The 19,759-nt window shown below is 30.1% G+C and overlaps 1 protein-coding gene across 4 annotated transcripts; it reads right to left on the minus strand.

Annotated features, from left to right (window-relative positions):
• Nucleotides 1-2,005: 2,005 nt before the first annotated feature.
• LOC107164014 (uncharacterized) lies at nucleotides 2,006-17,989 on the minus strand. Of its 4 annotated transcripts, none has more exons than XM_089215863.1 (13): nucleotides 17,711-17,989; nucleotides 14,034-14,537; nucleotides 12,761-12,990; nucleotides 11,895-12,200; nucleotides 11,661-11,765; nucleotides 10,715-10,984; nucleotides 9,631-10,039; nucleotides 8,332-8,744; nucleotides 5,573-6,440; nucleotides 5,219-5,467; nucleotides 4,172-5,109; nucleotides 4,020-4,106; nucleotides 2,006-2,516 (listed from the first exon to the last, which is right to left on the minus strand). In XM_089215863.1, exons 2-11 carry the CDS (start codon nucleotides 14,263-14,265, stop codon nucleotides 5,021-5,023), a joined length of 3,171 nt encoding a protein of 1,056 aa, XP_089071989.1. In that variant the 5' UTR covers nucleotides 14,266-14,537; nucleotides 17,711-17,989; the 3' UTR covers nucleotides 2,006-2,516; nucleotides 4,020-4,106; nucleotides 4,172-5,020. The 4 variants fall into 4 exon arrangements, with proteins under 4 accessions (XP_089071989.1, XP_089071988.1, XP_015367168.2 ...); XM_089215862.1 differs by having other exon boundaries at nucleotides 4,020-4,103; nucleotides 5,219-5,470; XM_015511682.2 differs by having other exon boundaries at nucleotides 5,219-5,470.
• Between the last annotated feature and the right edge of the window lie 1,770 nt (nucleotides 17,990-19,759).

Below are 19,759 nucleotides of genomic sequence, written 5' to 3' on the forward strand. Positions count from 1 at the left end.
CAACTTAATAGTTGATATATCATTTCTAAACACTGCAAAATTGCAACATTGATTTTAAAAACTTGTATGATTCAACTTTACATTTTAAAATAATGCTAAACGATGTACTTATATATAAAATCAAACAGATTTTGAAAGAACATCACATTTTGTCAACATAAAGATATGATTGACCCAATATTAAATTATAATAACTTGGGCTTGGATGTTGTTACATTCATTAAAAGTTAGTAATGGTTATAGTTAAACTTAGGGACTTAAAAGCTTTAAACTCAGACAAATAAAAATATGAACGAATATATATGCATACACTAGAACAAGAAAATGTTGACTAAATTTATTTATTTTTTAAACTAATAGGTAGGCCAATAGGAGGGATCGTCATCTGTAACATGGAACGCAAAGCCATCACATGTAAATCACAAAATATTTACACAACATTGTTAAAATGCATTACATAATATGAAGGTATGGGAATTTTAACTTTTAAGACATTTATATGAAATTGTTTAGGCTTTAATAAATAAAACCTGTATAATATGCAGAATATATTTTTAAAATATTATAAACAATAAAATATAAGTTTTTAATTTAATCTTAACAACATCAAAATCCCAATCATGAAATCAAATAGAAATCTAAAAACGCATAATATACTCGTATTTATTAAATAATGTTGTTGAATTCTATGAAATTATTACTCATGATTCATGAGTTTAACTGAATTGTGTGTAAAAAGTAAAATTTTACGATTCTGTTCAATACGTCAAACATCAACTATAGTATGCTGTAATAAATAAATAATAAACAATAATAAATTCTATTTTGATTTAACACATTAGTACATTACCTAACTTTAATAGACTTATATTCAACACTTCGACAGTAACATATAATGTTAATGAATTGAATAGATATAATAATATTATTTTAACTCACCTAATTGAACAGCTATTTATAATGAATAATTTAATACTGCAATATGAAAACAGGTTCTGATCGTTTCTCTCTGATAGCAGATCTAACACAAAAATTGTGAATTTAATTAAGCAATGGTTTCAGCAAAATTGGTCGTTTGGCTTGTCTTTTAAGATATAGGTACAAATATCTATTTAAATAAAAATTAGTAAGCACTTAATTATATAATATCAAATTAAAATTACAGTGGGAAAAATCAAAATAATAGTAAACACGTACTATTTAAATATATTCGTTATCTATTCCTCACAGTCACTGTAGCTATATTGAAGATTAAAACTTTTTCATGTAACGGTCAATGGCAGTTAATTCAATTTAATAAGTTGATCCACTCTTTGGTCAATTTGTTTAATGACTGGTCTTCCCATGAATTGAATTATAGAATGCATATATTAACAAACAAGGTCAATTTTAGTGGCTGTTGAAAATGTTATATTGTTTACCTACTTTCTATAAATTTACCTTATTATCATTAAAAAGACGGTTAAGAACGTATGTTGTCATATTAAATGTTTCGTTAATAGTTTCTCTTTTCCATCATCTATAGTTGATACTAGTTACTTAATTGCATCTATGTGATTCTAGTGTTCTTTAGGTGAGCTCCAAGATCATATATAACCAAATAAACAAAAATAAAAATAATAAACAATGAATAATATTAAATTATAAGTAATAGTACAATACATGTCAATGAAATATGTACCTTCTAATGTGTTATACATTTCCTCAAAGTATTATTTCAAAATTACTCTTGTTCGATAACTTCCAAGTAGGTAAATATTTTGTCAAACTAGAAAATATCATACATTATACTTAATTATTCCCGTATTCTCACTAAAAACGTTCGACATAATTACTTACAATAAAAAAATATCATGGTTGTTTTTGAGATGTTAATATTATCATATTAAAATTATTATTGAAAATTAATAAGTTACTGAAAATGCTACTATTATTCAAAGGTTAGAAGAATTTAAAAAAAAAAAGTATATATTAATAATTGTTCTTAGTGAGAAAACAAGTATAATTCATTTTACAATACCATTTTATTATTTTCAATATCACACTCAAACTTACGTAACATGTCATTAAGATGAAAAATTGATTAATACTTAGGACAATTTGACATAATGTATAATTACCATAATTTTTCTTAACTACGTATATTTATGATTTATATTATATAAGTTAAACAAGACAGATATATTCATAGAAACAAAAAAACTCGAGTGACGTAAAAGATGAAGTACAAATAAAATATATTGTAATGAATAATAATAATAATAATAATAATAATAAAATAGTACATGTTTTAACAATATAAATGTGTAAGCAAGCACTTACAGAAACACTTTTTAAACTTAAATCGAATAAATATACAAAACCATCGCGGTATTAGTAAAAACAATTTTAAACAATGATAGTAGTTATTTAGTTATTCTTATAAAACTTAGTCAAATATAACAATTTATAATCGTATAAAAATGTTAAATGTTTTTCGTGTACAGAGTTGGTCCTCATATTTTTAGTTTATATGGCTAGAAAAAAATAACATAAATAGTATGATTGTCAAAGGAACCAAACCTAAAATTTGTTATCTCAGCGACGTATCACGACATTAAAATAAATTATCCAAGCGATTTTTTGAATAATAAGGACTGGATTTTAAAAACGATATAAACATACTTTTAAGGGTGCATTTAGATTTTTAAAAATTGTTCAACAATTTTTTTTAACATGTCTTACCAGTTTTCTTTTTGTTACTGAGATAACAAATCTCGGGGTTCTTTTAAAGGTATTAAACAGTACCAACACCAACACCACTGTTAAGTATAGCAAATATAAGGGTGTAGATCCAATTTTAAAAAGACATATTGATTTCAACGTGAGTGCAAATGAACACACATAACATGAGTAAAAATTGTGATTAAAGGAGGTGTTTAATAAGTCTGGTCAATTGTTATTGTTAAAATATGAAGTTTAATTAAAAAAAAAAAAAAAACAATGTGGCAGGCTGAAATTAGTAGGTTATATAAGACACATGTATTTTTTACACATTGTTACTTTAAAATCATTTAAAATTTTGAAATTTTCACAACTAATAAAAAAAATATATCAAAGGTACATGTGTAATTTTTAGAGGTGACTCATGCCAATTAGGCTATTGGTTGTGGGGTGGAACGGTGGGGCTATTTTTATATGTTTTGTTTGATAGCTTTTTAAGTTGCTAGGGTTGTAACACGTGTTTGTGTATTTGTGGCAAAGATATGTTGCAAGAATTCCACTAGTGGTCACCCATCCGGGAGTTAAAAACATACGCTGCGTGCATATCCGCAAATTGAGCGTACAACCACGCCTCACCAAGCCACATACATATGTTCTAAGTGACCCACTAAATTCAAATATCATATGTGAGACCACAATGGAAGAATATCCCCACATTTAAAAATATATATCACAGCAGTATTAAACATAACGGAACTCAAATATAATTTAAAATCATTGTGTCTTAAACATAGATTAAATAAATATTAAATTAAACAAAAATAATAAATATTTTTAGATGTTTATTTTAATTTAAGCACAATGAACTGAAATAATAAATTTTAGATACTCTAATATAAATAAAAAGCCTCGACAAATTATTTTCATTCATGCCTACATATTTATTTATTTCAAATATGTTATTACAGATTTTCTTAAATTGAATTTGTGTTCTATAGATGAGAAATTTTGATTTAAAAACCAATATGTAACATTCTCAAAATATTTAACATCTTAACTTATCTTATTTATAGTTTTCAATGTTCTATACTATTTAACTACTTGATTAAAAATCTTACTTATCAGTCATCTACAATGTATATTCTGTCAACATTAGCATCACATTCTCACTGTGGTATTATATTGAAAAAGTATCTAAACTGTGATACAAGAGTCAGGTCTAATAAATTAGTGTTCTGTAGCGTTTAAATGGTTGGATTTTGTGATGGGTGGTGTGGTGATTGGTAATATAGTGATATGTGTATAGAATTATTTACGTTTAAATGTAGATATATGTAGATTCCAGAACTTGAGCAGTAAAGACTGTAATATTTGTAAATATTGGGTTTCAACGGACTGTTCTACTGAAAAACCAACAATAAATATATAATAATTTACTAGGATATGTAAAATCAAGCATCATTAATACCTGAATTAAGTAAGCTCGTATGATTCTTCGGATAACCGTGATTAACATTTCTAATATCCATCCCTAGAATTATTGTTCAAGTGATTGCAACAACAGTGATCTTCAGACAGAAATGTAGTTGGTGTTCGTCAGGAGTCACTTGTTACTCTTGTTACCATGAAATCAACTATTGTAAAGGATGTTGATGGAAGCAGTTGTTTTTAAACCATGGCCAAGGTTTAGTTACAGTTACTAATAAGAATATAAATTCAATGATGCATGTTATGATGCGTGTTCACACTCAGACAGTTGGACAAAATTAATCTTCAACCAAAGGCCGATAAAAGATTTTTCATTATCAACGTAAATATACATGTTAAGTGTAGTTGCTTGGGAAGCATAATTTTGAAATCAAAGTCTTGGTAGATTTTGTTTTTAATTGCAGTCCAAATCCATTTTGAAACAATAATTTCTTCTTAAATTCTAATATTAATCATTTTTAATTATTATTATTATTATTTAATTTGATACATTATATCCATTGTATCATTTTATCAATACAGTTTTATATACAAATTACTTATATACATATTGTAAAAGCTCAATAATTGATAAACTAATTACTCGCTGTCCAATGTTTATCCACCATGTTCTTCTTGCTTCTCAAATAGGACAAAATTTAAATTCCATGATGGAAACATGTTTAATTTATATTTACAGTCGTCTAGAAAGTAGTGAAGTTTACGCCACCGCAGCTCAGGGGCATGATTGGTGATTTTCAACGAATTCACCAAATTAAATATTTTTATTTCATTGATTTTCTTTATCGATGAATTCAACTTTAATAAAGTGGTTTAATGCGGTTTATAGTTAATCAAACGTCAAGAGAGGTAACCACATGCCTGTTTTATTTGATGACGACGGATCTCCAGAAGTTTTGGCATTCACGTGCAGTACGTCTATTCACCAGCCAAACAAAAAAACGATTAATTGTGTACATAAAATTAATTTACATTTGTATTTCAGTGTCAGTACAAAAAATGTATTTAATAAATTAAGTTTTTTTACCTTCTAGCACTGTCCACCATGGACAAGCTACTGCAGTAAATGCGACGCTCAATGCAGGTGGAGGTGGAGGAGGTTCAAGTGGCTGAGGTCGGAATTGTGGTAGCGGTAGTGGCCGATTGAATTGCTGTTGATGACCAATGAGTTCCTGTCTTGATTGATGATGTAGTTGACGGTTTGTAAAGACAGGTGTCAGTGATTGTGCATCACAAAAATGTAAATAATTATCGTGTACTATCCTTGACGGTATAGCTACTATAGTACATAAAATATATAAACATAGGTATATTTTTAACTAACAATGTATTTATTATTTTAACTGATTGTTATAATTTACAGTGATAACGCAATACTTACAGTTTTGATGTGATTGTTTACGCCTCATATCAGTGGCCATAATCTCGGTGGTCCATTCAACCATATCATCATCTTCCTGTTCTAATGATGAGTCACTCTCAAAGTCATATTTGTCCCAATCAGCTACAGGGTCACCAGCATTTCCAAATTGTGACCATTCTCGGTCAGGGTCTTGGCCAAAAGCCGCGGCAGCAGCAAGCATGCCAATAAATTCACCATCACTATCTTGTTCATCAGAGTTGTATTCACCATGGTCAGAGTTTGATCCCGAACCTGAACCGTCACTATTCTCATCATCAGTAATGGTACAGCCATTTCCACCAGCACTAGAACTTCGATGGCGATCTACGATTGAAGTAGTCTTTTCACTTGGCTTTCGTTTTATATTCCTATACCGTCTTCTACGTCGCTTGTTTTTAGTTCGTGTCCACCAGCCACCAGGATTCTTGTGCACGTACTGTACAAAACCCGATGCGGCCGCTTCTGCAGCACAATAATAAGGTATAGGTGGGGGTGGTAGCAATTGAGGTTTTTGCAGATTTCGATATTGTTGAGCAAGGCTACCACCACACTGATCCAACCCATCGCTCTCAGACCAGGCCCGATGTGGATGCTGCATTCTTCCAGATCTGCCTGGCGTCAATGCGATCGACGATAATCCTTTTACACTTCCATAACTATTCGGTTTTTGTTGTAATCGGTGTTTGTAGACATACTGTTTTTTTCGCCAACTTTTCTTTCCACACACGCTGTTGTAATTATTGATCTCGTGCTGTTGTTGATAGTTTTGGTGATATTGCTCTATACGGCGGTCATCGTCATCCATTTGGTCAAAAACAGAAGTCGAGCATGGGTCACTGAGTCGTCTCTATTGTTTAAATAATTCAAACAGATAATATCAATATAAGTAATTAAAAATGTAAACGAATAAAGAATGGTTCAATCAGTAATTAATGAGAATTACCTGCATTATAAAAATGTTTAAATATAAATTATCTAGGTAATTAATTCTGGCTTTACAATAAATCTGTAGTGTAAAAAACAATCATTGATATTTTTTTATTTAATACTTTAAATGTTTATCAACAATAATGTTTCAAATGTGGTGGACTAAATTAGGTTTGGCCACCTAACCTACATAAGTTTATTTGGGTTATATTATAACTAGAGCCCGGAATTATATTCTTTTGCATATCTTTTTTGAGTCTATGCAGTCAGACGGGGGTCCGAAATCTTTACGAATCATGAAACAGGTGTAATAATGGCAAAAGTTTTTTTTGCATATTTGAGAATATTTCAAGATAAAAGAATATTTCGTATTATAAAGAATATTAAAGAATATAATATATCGATGAATTTGTATAAATGTTCGATATTTTTGGTTGCAGTGACGTAAATAATATAAATCATATAATGTCCGAATATAGTGATAATGATATACCCTACGTAATATAATGTTCTGCAATCCACTGTAGTACCTATATAATAATATGATAACTGATTTGCTATATGCTCCTGTGACTTCAGTTGACGTCGAACGTTCTTTTAGTACATAAAAAACATTTTGACTGACCGTCACACAAAGTATATGACACCAGAGCACATGGAACAAAATATAGTTATCAACTGTTTCCAAAAAATGTCTTAGTTAAAAATTTAAAATAATTAAATATTAAATATTATTATTAATAATTTAATCGAACTTTTCTTAACATGAAGTATTTTTTATTGTGTACCTATTTTTCTTTTTTTTATTATTCGTGGTAGGTACAGCTTCAACTGCTAAGGTTATTAGCTTGTAGCAAAATTAATATTTAGTACAAGGTATAAAATATGGTCATACAATAGGTTCTTAAATTAGATTATGCATATCAATTTGTATTAAAAATGTAATTATTTTGTTGGTGTTGTCATAGGTAGGGCTGAGGGCTTCAAATAGTTTGTCGGGCAGTGTACCTATTTTATATAATATTTATTTCAGGTTTTTGTATTATTTAATTATTTAGCATATTATGTATCTTGTATCTATTTATATCAGGTTTTTTTATTATTTGCTTAAATTTGTTGCATATTGAGAATATTATAATAATTAATATTTATAAAAAAGCATATTTTTGGCATATTTTATTATGATTTTTAAAGAATATTGGAAGAATATTTTCAACTTTTTAAGAGAATATTAGCATCTTATTTTGGCTATTTTTAAAGAATATAATCCCGGGCTCTAATTATAACTGTTAGTAAAATTCATAAAATAGATTCGTACCAATAATATAATGAGTATTCGGTTTTATTTTAAATTTATAGCCCAGCCACATATAAGCAACACAGGTTAAATATACAAACAAGTTTAGGCTAAAACTTAATTAAGGGTTAATTTATGTTGATATAATTTTGACATTATTAAGGCTAATGTTTTTATAGATTATTTGTATGTAATTATGAATTGTTTAGGAAATATATAACGTTCCAAAATCATATTACCGATAAAATTATTTTTTAGAGGTATCTTAAGAACTATTAAATTGTATAAATTATATTATTTTTATTATTATTATCGTAGTGGAATTACTTGTTTAAGATGACCTTTTAATGGATAGCTATACTAAATATTTCTAGTAAATCTGATATAAAATATTAAATACCATTTTAAATCAAAACAAGTAACGAGACTTATGAAAACTAAATATATTTCTACATTTTAATAGATTCCATTTCAGAAGTTCCAGTGAAAAATTGAATAACGAAGGATGTATTACCGGTCTGCCATCTTTGCGTCGTTGACGCTCAAGTTGTTGCTGCTGTTGCTGTTGATAATAATAAGATGGTGTCTGAGGTGTCTGTTGCTCGCTACTGGTTGCTGTTTCATAGTCCCACCCATAATCATAGAAGTCACCGGGTTCAGAAGCAGTGGTCGTTCTAGTGTAGGGCTCGAGCTGCTGTTTTTGGTAACCAATCTCTGGGGCGTAATCATTATTAGTGTGGTCATAATAAGCGCTGGTGGTAATATCAGGGTCATGATCGTATCCAGCGTCTCCGTAATCGTCCTCTTCTCCACGGCAGTACTGTTGGCGATGGAGATGGTGATAGTGATGATGGTGGTGATGGACGTGGTATTCTGAATTACCATCGACATCCGAAGTAGTTATTGCCTCCACTCTCTGTATTGGTGCTATTAAAGAATTAATTTAATGATATCCGTTCGATAAGCAGACATCTAACGTGAATTCTATTGTTTGTAAGAATAATGTATTTAATTTTACCATCAATATTATTACTATCATCATAATCATTATTGTAATATAAAGCTTTTAATGAAACTATTCTATCTTATAAAAATCATAACGTTAAAACCTTGCACTTAGTTTATTCAACATGATATCGTGACGAGGTAGAAGTAAAAAAATTTTGATATAATTATCTAAAAATCAATGATTAAATACATGTAGAATTATAAATAATTTATTAATATTCACAACAAACGTCATAACTGGACTTATATATGTATCCCTTACGGACCATACAGTACCTACCATCCGTCGAATAATCTATAATGCTTCTAAACCAAATAAATTTTGTCTAAAATTATTATTTAAACTAAATAATATAATATCAATACTTTTAATTACGAGAAAAAATAATTATTCTAATAAAATAATTATTTTATAAAATATTTCCAAATAAGTTTGTTACAAATGGTGTAAGAACTGTTAAAACTCTGCTTGTGATTAAAATAAAAATACAATTAAAGTCCTATTTTTGAGACGAAGCAGCAATAATGATAATCAAATGCAACTTTAACGATATTATTAAGTATATTTTTAATAAATATCAATTGGTAGAATAACAAAAAGTACATACAAATGAGCATAAATAACCTACCGTTCATGCACGAAACGTCTAGACGGTGACATGAACGGTTGACTATGACACTCGACGGTTTATAAAATATAAATAATAATCACGATAACAATAGTGATGATAATGATAATAATAATCACAAATACAGGCGTAACTCTTTGATAGGTTCTTGTTAAAAAAAAAGCGTTTATATTTACCGAGCGTGACTGCCATCTGTGCCAGACCCTTCGTGTAGTCGTAGGGGTCGTCCCCGTCGCCACTGACGTCGCCGTAGTCTAAATCGTCGCCGTCTCGGTTTTCATCGTCCGATGATAATTCACTATCGTCGCTATCGTCATTATGATAACTTGGCCGGCAACCACGCACTGTCACGTACTCGATACGATCGGCGTCCGCGACAGTAGCATTGGTGGAAGAGGTAGAACCGTAATAATAACCGTTATCTCCACAGTCTGACGACGTGGCAGAGTCTTTTCCACCCACGAACAAAGCTGTCAGTGATGCGGATAGGGCAGCGCCCAGAGAAGATTTCTTGCCAATCCGTTTCCGTTGCTGTTGCCGCCGACGTTTCCTTCGTTGGCGTTGTGCTTCACGGTACAAGCTCATCTGTAAATATTCAATAGACATTAAGTATTAAACAACGGGTGTCGTAACAGCGTATTAAATTTGATAGTGATTCGATAATAATATTGAAATTGGAAATAAATGATTACCAAAACTGGTGTTGAAAATAACAAAAATTTTATCATAGAAACGAATTTTTATCTTTAAATAAAAACTTTGAACTTTGCCTATTACAATGAGTAATGACTTAAGTTTAATTCTTCTGATAAGAATATTGAACAAGTTCAGAACTTACAGCAAGTATTTGAAATTATTCATCAATGACGAAAAATCGAACAGAGATTCAGGCTTAAATTATTATTATTTATTATACATACATATCATGTATATCGAGTACATATTATATGAGGATACACCTTCTGTTTGGATAATAGTCTATACATATCAATTATATACATTTTCCCTATTATTAATTTATTTTCACATTGAATTAGTCGAATTAGGTTCGTTCTTCAAATTAGATTCTGTCATATTCAATATATTTTGTATTCTATATTATATAAGGACGTTGAACACTTGAGAGAATATTTCACACGTCGTGTTTATCAGTTTTATAGAAAAATATTGGCAGCAATTTAAGAAAAATGAAAATGAAACGATATAAGGACATTTTTACACTAATAATAAAGGTTTAATGGTAAGTCATAATCTAATCACCTTGCACTCGTATGTTGCTCGCACCGCGGCGTAGGGGACGGCACCAGTGAACAGAACCGCTCTGTTTAGATTCTGTTGTATTTTGACGGGCACTGATTTATGACGACCGAATAAATTGCTGTTGCTACCATCCATATCGTACTCGTTATCGTTGTCGTCTTCAATGTCATTATTGAGGTATTCCTCGATTACTGTCGCCGGCCCCGGCCAAGCGGCCACCAGCTCGGCGCACACTGTCTGTCCGGGACGTACAATTACCGTTCGGAAGGCCTATGTTGAGATGTGACATTATTCAAAATTATTAGTAACAATTAAAAACCATACGTCTTTAATAATAATACAAATCATAAAAGTATGCACTTGGTAATAATTGGCAACAAAATGCAATTAATGTAATCTGAGATCACTAAAACAATTTGTATTCAAATTACAAAATATTTAACGGAAAATTGAATACAATATAATAAAATAAGTAATCCACATAGCTCTTGTTTAACCAACTTGTCAATTGTCAACGATATTGGTGTTAAATGATAAAATAGTTGGAAAAAATATTAAATTCATTCGATTATTATAAAATATTATAGACCGTTTTATTCTATTGATGCTTTGTTTTGATTTTTGAGGAATGAAAAAATAATTTACTAATTTTTATAATTTACCTGCAATATATCAATGAATTATAAAAATAGTTTTTTTAAAAATCGTTTTTATTGTTTTAACGAACAATTATTTAGATAGAAATCGGAAATAATATTGACCGAGTTAGAAACGTACTAACGTAATATGTTTATGTTCAAAACAAAAATATAAGCAAGTTGTAAAATTAAATATTTACAGTTGTGCGTTATCATACCCCTATAGTTTCATTAGTATCGATGACAAAAATAAACGCTTCAAAATATTACTTTACACAATAAGTTATAAGTTATAACATAGTACCTACCTCGGCGAAATCGTCAACGGCCCAGCACACAGCGGGGTATACCGGTCGCTCTCTAGGTCCTTTCGCTGCGTCCATACGCCGACCACTAGTGGATGCGTACACTGTCTACTCATTTAAACATCGTGACCAAAAGCAAAAAAAGAAAATAATCAACAAGGACAAAAATTAATTAAGAAATAAGTTTATAAATTGCCGTCAAAATCACGCAGAAAGCCAGAGAGACATCAAACTCACGTGTACGTGGCGCGACAGCAACTGCAGGTCAAATTCACAATCTCCTTGCCCGTCGGCTGATAAGAATGCTTTCGACCCGTCATAACTACTGAAACAGGAAGAGGCAGCTGCCTTTCTGGGCACACGCGTACACACGGCCACTGTGAGCGTGTACCTCAGCCGATGAACGATGGCGTTCAGGCACACCGTGTGCCGCCACAAGACGGCCGGATCGCCGATCGGCAACATAGTCGGCTTTTGCTGCTGTTGTTGCTGCTGCTGTTGGTTATGCTGTTGTTTACGGTAAGCACGGGTGTCGTAAGTAACCTATACGCCAAGGAACATGGGTAAAAAAAATTGAAAGTATTACCTACCAATACACATCGAACTGCGAGCGAGCTCTTTTAAAGGCTATAACATTACACTAAGTAGCCTTTGTTCCCATGATCCCTATTATTATTATTATTATTATTAATAATGACAATAGTAAAGCAATTAAAAATGTATAAAGTTTTTGAGTTGAAAGAACACAAAGACGTTTTTTGATGACAGTTATATGCATATACATATAAGATTTGAATACCTACTTCAAAGATAAATTATTAAGGCGAAAACACTATCAAAAATGTATATGACGGAATGAGTTCAAGAATATTATGAAACTTGTGATTATTTTAGTTTGTTAAGATAACATTTTAGCGCTGATCTTTATGAATCTTTTCAAATTACAACTTTAGGTACCATAATTAATGTGATGGTCAATTTTTAATAATCTATCATGGACTCTAAATAAAATTATAACATACTTATACAATTTTACTTTGGAATTCGAAATAATAAAATAGAATATATGGATGGGTATTTGGTACAAGTGTATGCATCCTTACCAGTCGCCGACGTTGGGAGGACAGCCGGCGTTTAATGCACTTGCGCTTATTTCGACGGCGCCGCACAAAAAACAACAAGTCATCTGAGTCTGCCGTGGTGGCGGTTTTCGTGCAGTCCTCGTCGAACACAAAATATCGGAGGAACACGTCGGTCCACCAGTATGCCGATGCCGCCTCATCATCGAGCTCAGATCCGGTGGCTGTTACTCCAGCTTTAGTCACTGTTCCTTCTAAAATGTTATATGTACCACATGCGTTATACAAGACGAATTAATGAAAGGAAATGAACATTGAACATATTAACTTATAACATTTAATTATAAACGCGTAAACCAGACAAACCCATAATAATGAATGTTTACAGTTTGGCAAATTGTCTAAAATTATACTGTAATTTTGTAATCTTATTTTTTTTTTAATACCCCTCCGCACATTTTTTACACCGAAGTTTATACTTATTATGTTACGATACGAACTAAAAGTGAATTAATAGCTGTTATTTGTTGAATGTAATATTATTAGCAAACAAAAAACGATAATCGATGTCCATTTTGGTATGTCTACTCGCATAGATAACCAGATACCGACATTCAAATGTAAAAAAGAAACAAAAGAGATCACCGTTAAATTGCTTTTAAGTTCTAATTTGTGAAAAAGGCAGGAAATTACAGAATAATTATGACTGTATTTCGTACTTCCAAAATTTGTATAATTATAATAGTTGCTTTTTTTTTTACTGCTTACTAAGTGTAAAATCGAAAACAACCCTTGGTTGTTTTTACTTTTTATATGATATAATAACAATATTATTTAAAAGTTTCATTCATTCATTCAATATTCTGATTGACTCTTACTCAAAGGTATTAAGCAATGTTATAAGTATAGATTAGCGGTTATCGACCTTCTTGTAGTGGCGACCTAAGATATTTACTCGATTTTTCATGCGACCTTTATATAAATAATTTTCAGTAATATTCAATGAGGGAATAAAAAATAACCGAACCATTTAACATTATTGGAGACTCAAAATTGGGTAGCGACCCTATGGTTGAGAACCGGTATAGATTTCACGATATTCCATTACGTCTAAATGCCCAATAATATTGTACCGACTCTGTTGATCATCATCTAGCAAGTCTGGTATGGATCACCAAATATTATTTCTTCCCCCTCCCCAATTAATTGGTTAGCGAGTAAATTAATGGGTGGAATACCCATAGTATATGATATATGTTATTAATACATATATTATTATATTATGTAAAACATTTACCCATGGCCGAAGTTGCAGCTTCACGTTGACCGTCTTCACGACGTCGTTGACTCTGCCGGCTAGCTGCGGCCACGCGTTGCCGTTCTCTCTGCCGCTGGAACGCGATGTCCGCCAGCAGACGGTCAACGGACGAAAAAGTGGTAGTGGCTGTGGTGCGCTGACTGCCAGCGCCGTCCACGTGCAAGGCAGACGGTCGCCGTCGGGTGGACCCGGGTGACGTGGACGCCTGCATAGCGACGTCCGGGTGGTCGTTGCAGTCGACGCGAGTAGTATTGTTGACGGTCTGTGCTGTCTTGTCAGCAGGTAGTGATGGTGATTTGCGGTGGTTGTGGTAATATTATTGGCAATTACGGTTGGTGACGATATTGCTGTAAACCGTCACGGATGGTGATATTATGGCGGCGACTGGTTGTCGCGTACTTGGATGTTGGTAATGGTGGTAGTGGCGTCGAGTTGTCGCTACCACTGCTGCTACTGCCGCTGCCGCCGCCACCGCCGTAATATCTAATGTACGTAGGAATGCTTTGTTATATTATATTATTTTATAGGTATTTTCGATGTCGACATTCCGACCAAGCGGAAGTTCCAGCAAACCATGCAAACATAATGCAATATAAAATAAACCACAAATACGTATAAATATTTCCCACCAAAGTCGGTTCATTCGCTTTTAAATAAAAAAATTAAAAGTATAAAAAATTAGATATGATCCATTGCGGACCAAGAGAAAAAAATTAAAATATTTTATATAGGGCTAGGATTTATATGCATTGGTTCTTTTTTGAAGAGTTCTTTTACAAATTAAGTTAGTCATGTCCACGATACGCACGGGAAATTGTGATATTAACTATCCATTCATTACTCTCCATATTTTTGCATAATATACTAAGAATAAATGCATAACAATGAATATTCCATTGCCTTGTTTTAATTAGATGTGTAAACACGAAAAGTACATATTTCGTGACATTATTGGTATATATTTAAACGAATATTGATTAAAAGATGCTTCACTTTCAATTAATAATTGTTTGGAATCTATTGAACATTACTCATTTATTTCCATATTCTAATATTTTGTATTGCATATACGTCCCAGCCCTCATTATAACAATTGTTATAAAATACAGCTAATCAAAAACGAGCATTCGTTACCAGCGGTGGCCTGGGAACAGATTACTTGGTTGGCTAAATGAAAAAGTTAGGTACAATTAGGAAGATTTGGGGCTTTGAACAAATTTTTTCAATCAATTTGAAGCGGGCTCGGTCGGCGATCGCCACCTTGCCAACTTGGCCAGGCCACCACTGCTCGTTACAACAAATACAATTGATGGTATAAAATAATTAAATAGCAGACAAATAAAAAAAAAAATAGAATAAAAAAATAGTATTGTTATAAAGTTATGCTTGTGTATATTATAATAACAGTGGATTGTATAATGTGTGTTGAGAAACGCAAATGGAATGTGCGTGAAATATTGAAAACATTCGATTATATAAATGATTCTAACGGCATCTTATATATACGTAGGTATCAATAATTTAAATCTAATGATCATGATATTATAGTCATAATTTTTCTTAGTGAGATATATAATTAGTGGTGTATTATATAATTAACAATCATTAACGTGCATGTAATAACACCATTGCTCACTGAAAACATTATGTAAATTACGTGTGTAATTTTAATTAATACGCACCTATCATAATATGTGTCGGAAATAATTTGGTTATACATTTTGAATTATCTTTCATCGTTTCCAAATAAATTGAACTGTAGATTGTAGATAATTGTAGATTTTTTTTTAAAATTATTGTTATTGAAATCATTAAAAAAAAAAGAAAAGATTTTTATCGAAAAATCCTACGAAATGTAAAATGCTTTATTTTAATAGAAAACAAAATATTGATTTTGATAACATTTTATTTAATTATTTATAAACACAATAATCATAATATTTATACCTAAATTTCGATACTAGAATAGTTTAAAACTATTTAAGAAATGCACATGACCCGTTTAAAAATACGATAATATTAAACTAGTATAATTTATGTATTACTACCTAGTACTTAGTACCTACATATAACAGACAACTTAAATTCTGAAAATGTATGCACTGGATTGTATTTATACAATAACCTAATAATATACTAATAACTAGAAATAGACTATATCCAATTTATTAATTTTAGCACAATAAACTTAGTATTGATCCAATTCAAATAAATGTCAAATTTTAATATTCCAGTAATATATTGATTCAATAAAATAACATCGTAAAATAACTTATCATTAATAATTTTTTTTTAAATTAAAAAGTTTTCCAAACTAATAAAGAAATAAAATGTGTTAATATTCTAACATATTATTTTATATTTATATACATAATGGATACCTAGTAATTATAAGTATAACTACCTATTGAGTATACATTAAAATTGGGTTTAGATAGGTATAATATGAAAAGTAAATATTTGTTTAGTTGCTTAAAATCAACTAGGTAATAATTTACGATGTAGTTTTTGATAAATGTATGTACAAGATTACAATTTATATTGCTGTAATGGAATTTATATTTAAAAAATGTATATAATATATTAATATCGTATGTACAGTATATTATTTTAGTATTTTTCAAACTAACTTATACTTTGTTTAAAATTCAGTGGTACAATTACAGGTCTTATAGGTAAATCTTAAAAATGTATACAAAGTAGATAAAAACACAGATATGATAAATTTAAATATTTTAATACAAGATCTTAACAAATACATAAAGATTTGAGGTTTAGAAACAAGGAAAATTAGTAATCATTCTCTCTAACAATTGTAGTTTAGTTTCTCAACATTTAAAAAAATTAAGCGCCCAAAGTTAATCATATAAATGAGAATAACGATACAAAACAATCATATAATAATATGTAAACATTGTATTATCAAAAATTTATATTATTTATATATACAATTTATATTATAAACAACTTATAAAACATTGTATTATAAAAATAAGTAACGACTAATGTTTAAATATGTAAATATATGCAAAACAAAGTGTTTGAGTTAAATTCTTATAGAAATTTGATTGAAATAATATTATTCATATTTATTGAAAATTTGGTCACCTAATAATTTAATATACCAGACCAACTAGATATATTTTTTTTTTTACAAAGACCTAACACAATATAATATAAAATTTTCATAAATTTGTCCGTTATGATATTGAATAATTATTGGACGAACTGCAGACGACGAGACTTCGAATAACACAATTATTATAATTGTATTATAATAATATAATATATTATAATATCTGTGCAAATACCAATCGGACGACTAAATAAATAGTAATAAACTATAAAGGTGGTAATCGACGTAGTAAAAATTGTTGTGAGATAAAATTCAAGCGTAAAATATTGTGATGAATAAAAAGGTACGCCGAGTTGGTGTTTACTTCCGATTTTCGCCGCCGTCTTCCGGTCGCACACACACGCGTACGCGCGTGCACTACACACTACACATACACAAACGCAACCCCGATCGATAGAATAATATTATATTGCGGCGACGACAAATTAAAACAATAAAATAAAACAGTAGTTGTGGAGATGATAACAGTTATAATTATTATGATTCTCGACCATCAAGCAGCTACCTATTAGGTACTTACCTATTACAGTCGTGCTAGTACGATGTCCGTGTGCCAATAAGAAATAAAGATTATTATTATTATATTGTGATTTGTAAACAATAAATTATATCGACATATTATTCCGACACACACTTCGCACTTACAAACACCAGTAACACGTGTATTGCAAATTGCAACAACGCAATTATTTTATTATTTACGTAAAACACGTGATTTTTAGACGCACAACACCAAACAAGCAACGGCCGACATTCTACGAGGAGGCACGTCGTCTACTGCAGCCGCCAGTCGGACGTACGTCCGTACTATTTGATAACAGAATAGACCTCCGCGGCGGCGGCGAAATATCGATCGGGCAAGCTGCCGCCGCTACGCGAGGGTGGTGCTTACGAGTCACGCGACATTCGTGATAAAAAAATAATAATAATATTATTATCATGTAGAATAGATGAGCTATATATGTATTCGACCATCAATAGTGTTCCACAGATGGCGCGAACACAATATTGAGAATCGTATATTATGCTATTATCATACAATCAAATTAATAAATTATTATTATTTAATAATAAAGCATAATATAAATTGTGATTATGGCAATATGATATTATGATATTTCTAAAAATTCATGCGATCATAGTAGGTACCTATAGTTGAAAATTAAAATAATAATTTTATCCATACCTCGAATAGTATATAAAACCTGACTGACAGTGTTAATACACACTGCGCTAGCACTTTTTAAAAAAATGTACACATTATTATTTACATTAATTAATATTATATAAAAATGAAAAAGACATTTCAATCCATGGTTGGAAACCGCACAAAGTTGACGTATCCAACGGACAACGAGTTCAAAAATAATAGAAATAGCGTAGAGCCATAATATACATCTTTTTTGAGAGAGAGTTTGAAATTCAAATTATGACGCTATTAGTCACACATCAAACAAAGATTCCTCCTTGACCAACTTTTGTTTGGTATTTTATAGAAATTTAAAAAATATTAATAGTTTATTCTATTATTAATTAAATAATTATTTTCTATACTTATAGAATTTTCAAGATATTGGACTAATTTCAAGTAATAATTAAGTTGAACATTTTTGAATTTTTATTTTTAATTGTTTGTCAACATGTTTTTAAATGCTGTACATCATCGTTCATAAGTTGTTGTAATCGAAATTTAAAAAACACCGAAAATTTACACGCACAATTTTATTTCATAAGAGTTTTAAGTGTGAATTTTAAGGAAATACCGTAAATATTCATGAAAGTATTCAATATACGAGATTTTGTAGTTTAAAATTACATTTTAAATTGTTGCAAATAGCTGAGTAGTCTTGGCATTTTATTACAAGGTTCCTAATAAGTTATTTTTTTTACAGAAGCCTAAGAATGTATGTATGTACCTACAATATTTTTTTTATAATTATTCCAAGTTTAAAATAATGTCAACGAAATTGTATATTATTTAATAGAAAAATAACGATTTTGTTTAATTTTGTTGTAATTCATTTAAACATTTAATATTATCCATAAGTATTTTTAATTTTTGGCCACTACCTATATATTATTATTATTTAATAAACGCAATGATCTTTTTAAACTATTTATGTTAATTTTAAGCTATTTATACGATACAAATCTATTAGCAATTATTTATACAGTTCATCGCTATAGGTTATTCACTGCATACTAATAATTGAGTAAGGTAATAAGTTAATAACAGTTTGTAATACTATATGAAATAATAGATGTAAATATATAATAATAATTTATTATCTAGTAATAAATGCAATGATTTGACGACAATGAGTAAACCATATATAGGTACTAAAATAAAATATATAAATTAGATACTAACAGCAATGTATATTTTTAAAGTAAAAATATATTTAAAAACTATAGAACGATTTTTCTCTATTTTTTTTTCTAATCTCTACAATAATTCATTATTTATTTCAAATTTAACACGTATTCAAAGTATATTAAAGTGATCTTCTTTATGATGACATCATGTTAACACGTGATACTTTTTCAGCATTGCAAAATGTTTAATGTT

The sequence above is a fragment of the Diuraphis noxia genome, unplaced genomic scaffold (assembly GCF_037042655.1).
Source record: "Diuraphis noxia isolate RWA-SAM2 unplaced genomic scaffold, SU_Dnox_SAM2 contig0001, whole genome shotgun sequence".
Lineage (NCBI taxonomy): Eukaryota > Metazoa > Arthropoda > Insecta > Hemiptera > Aphididae > Diuraphis > Diuraphis noxia.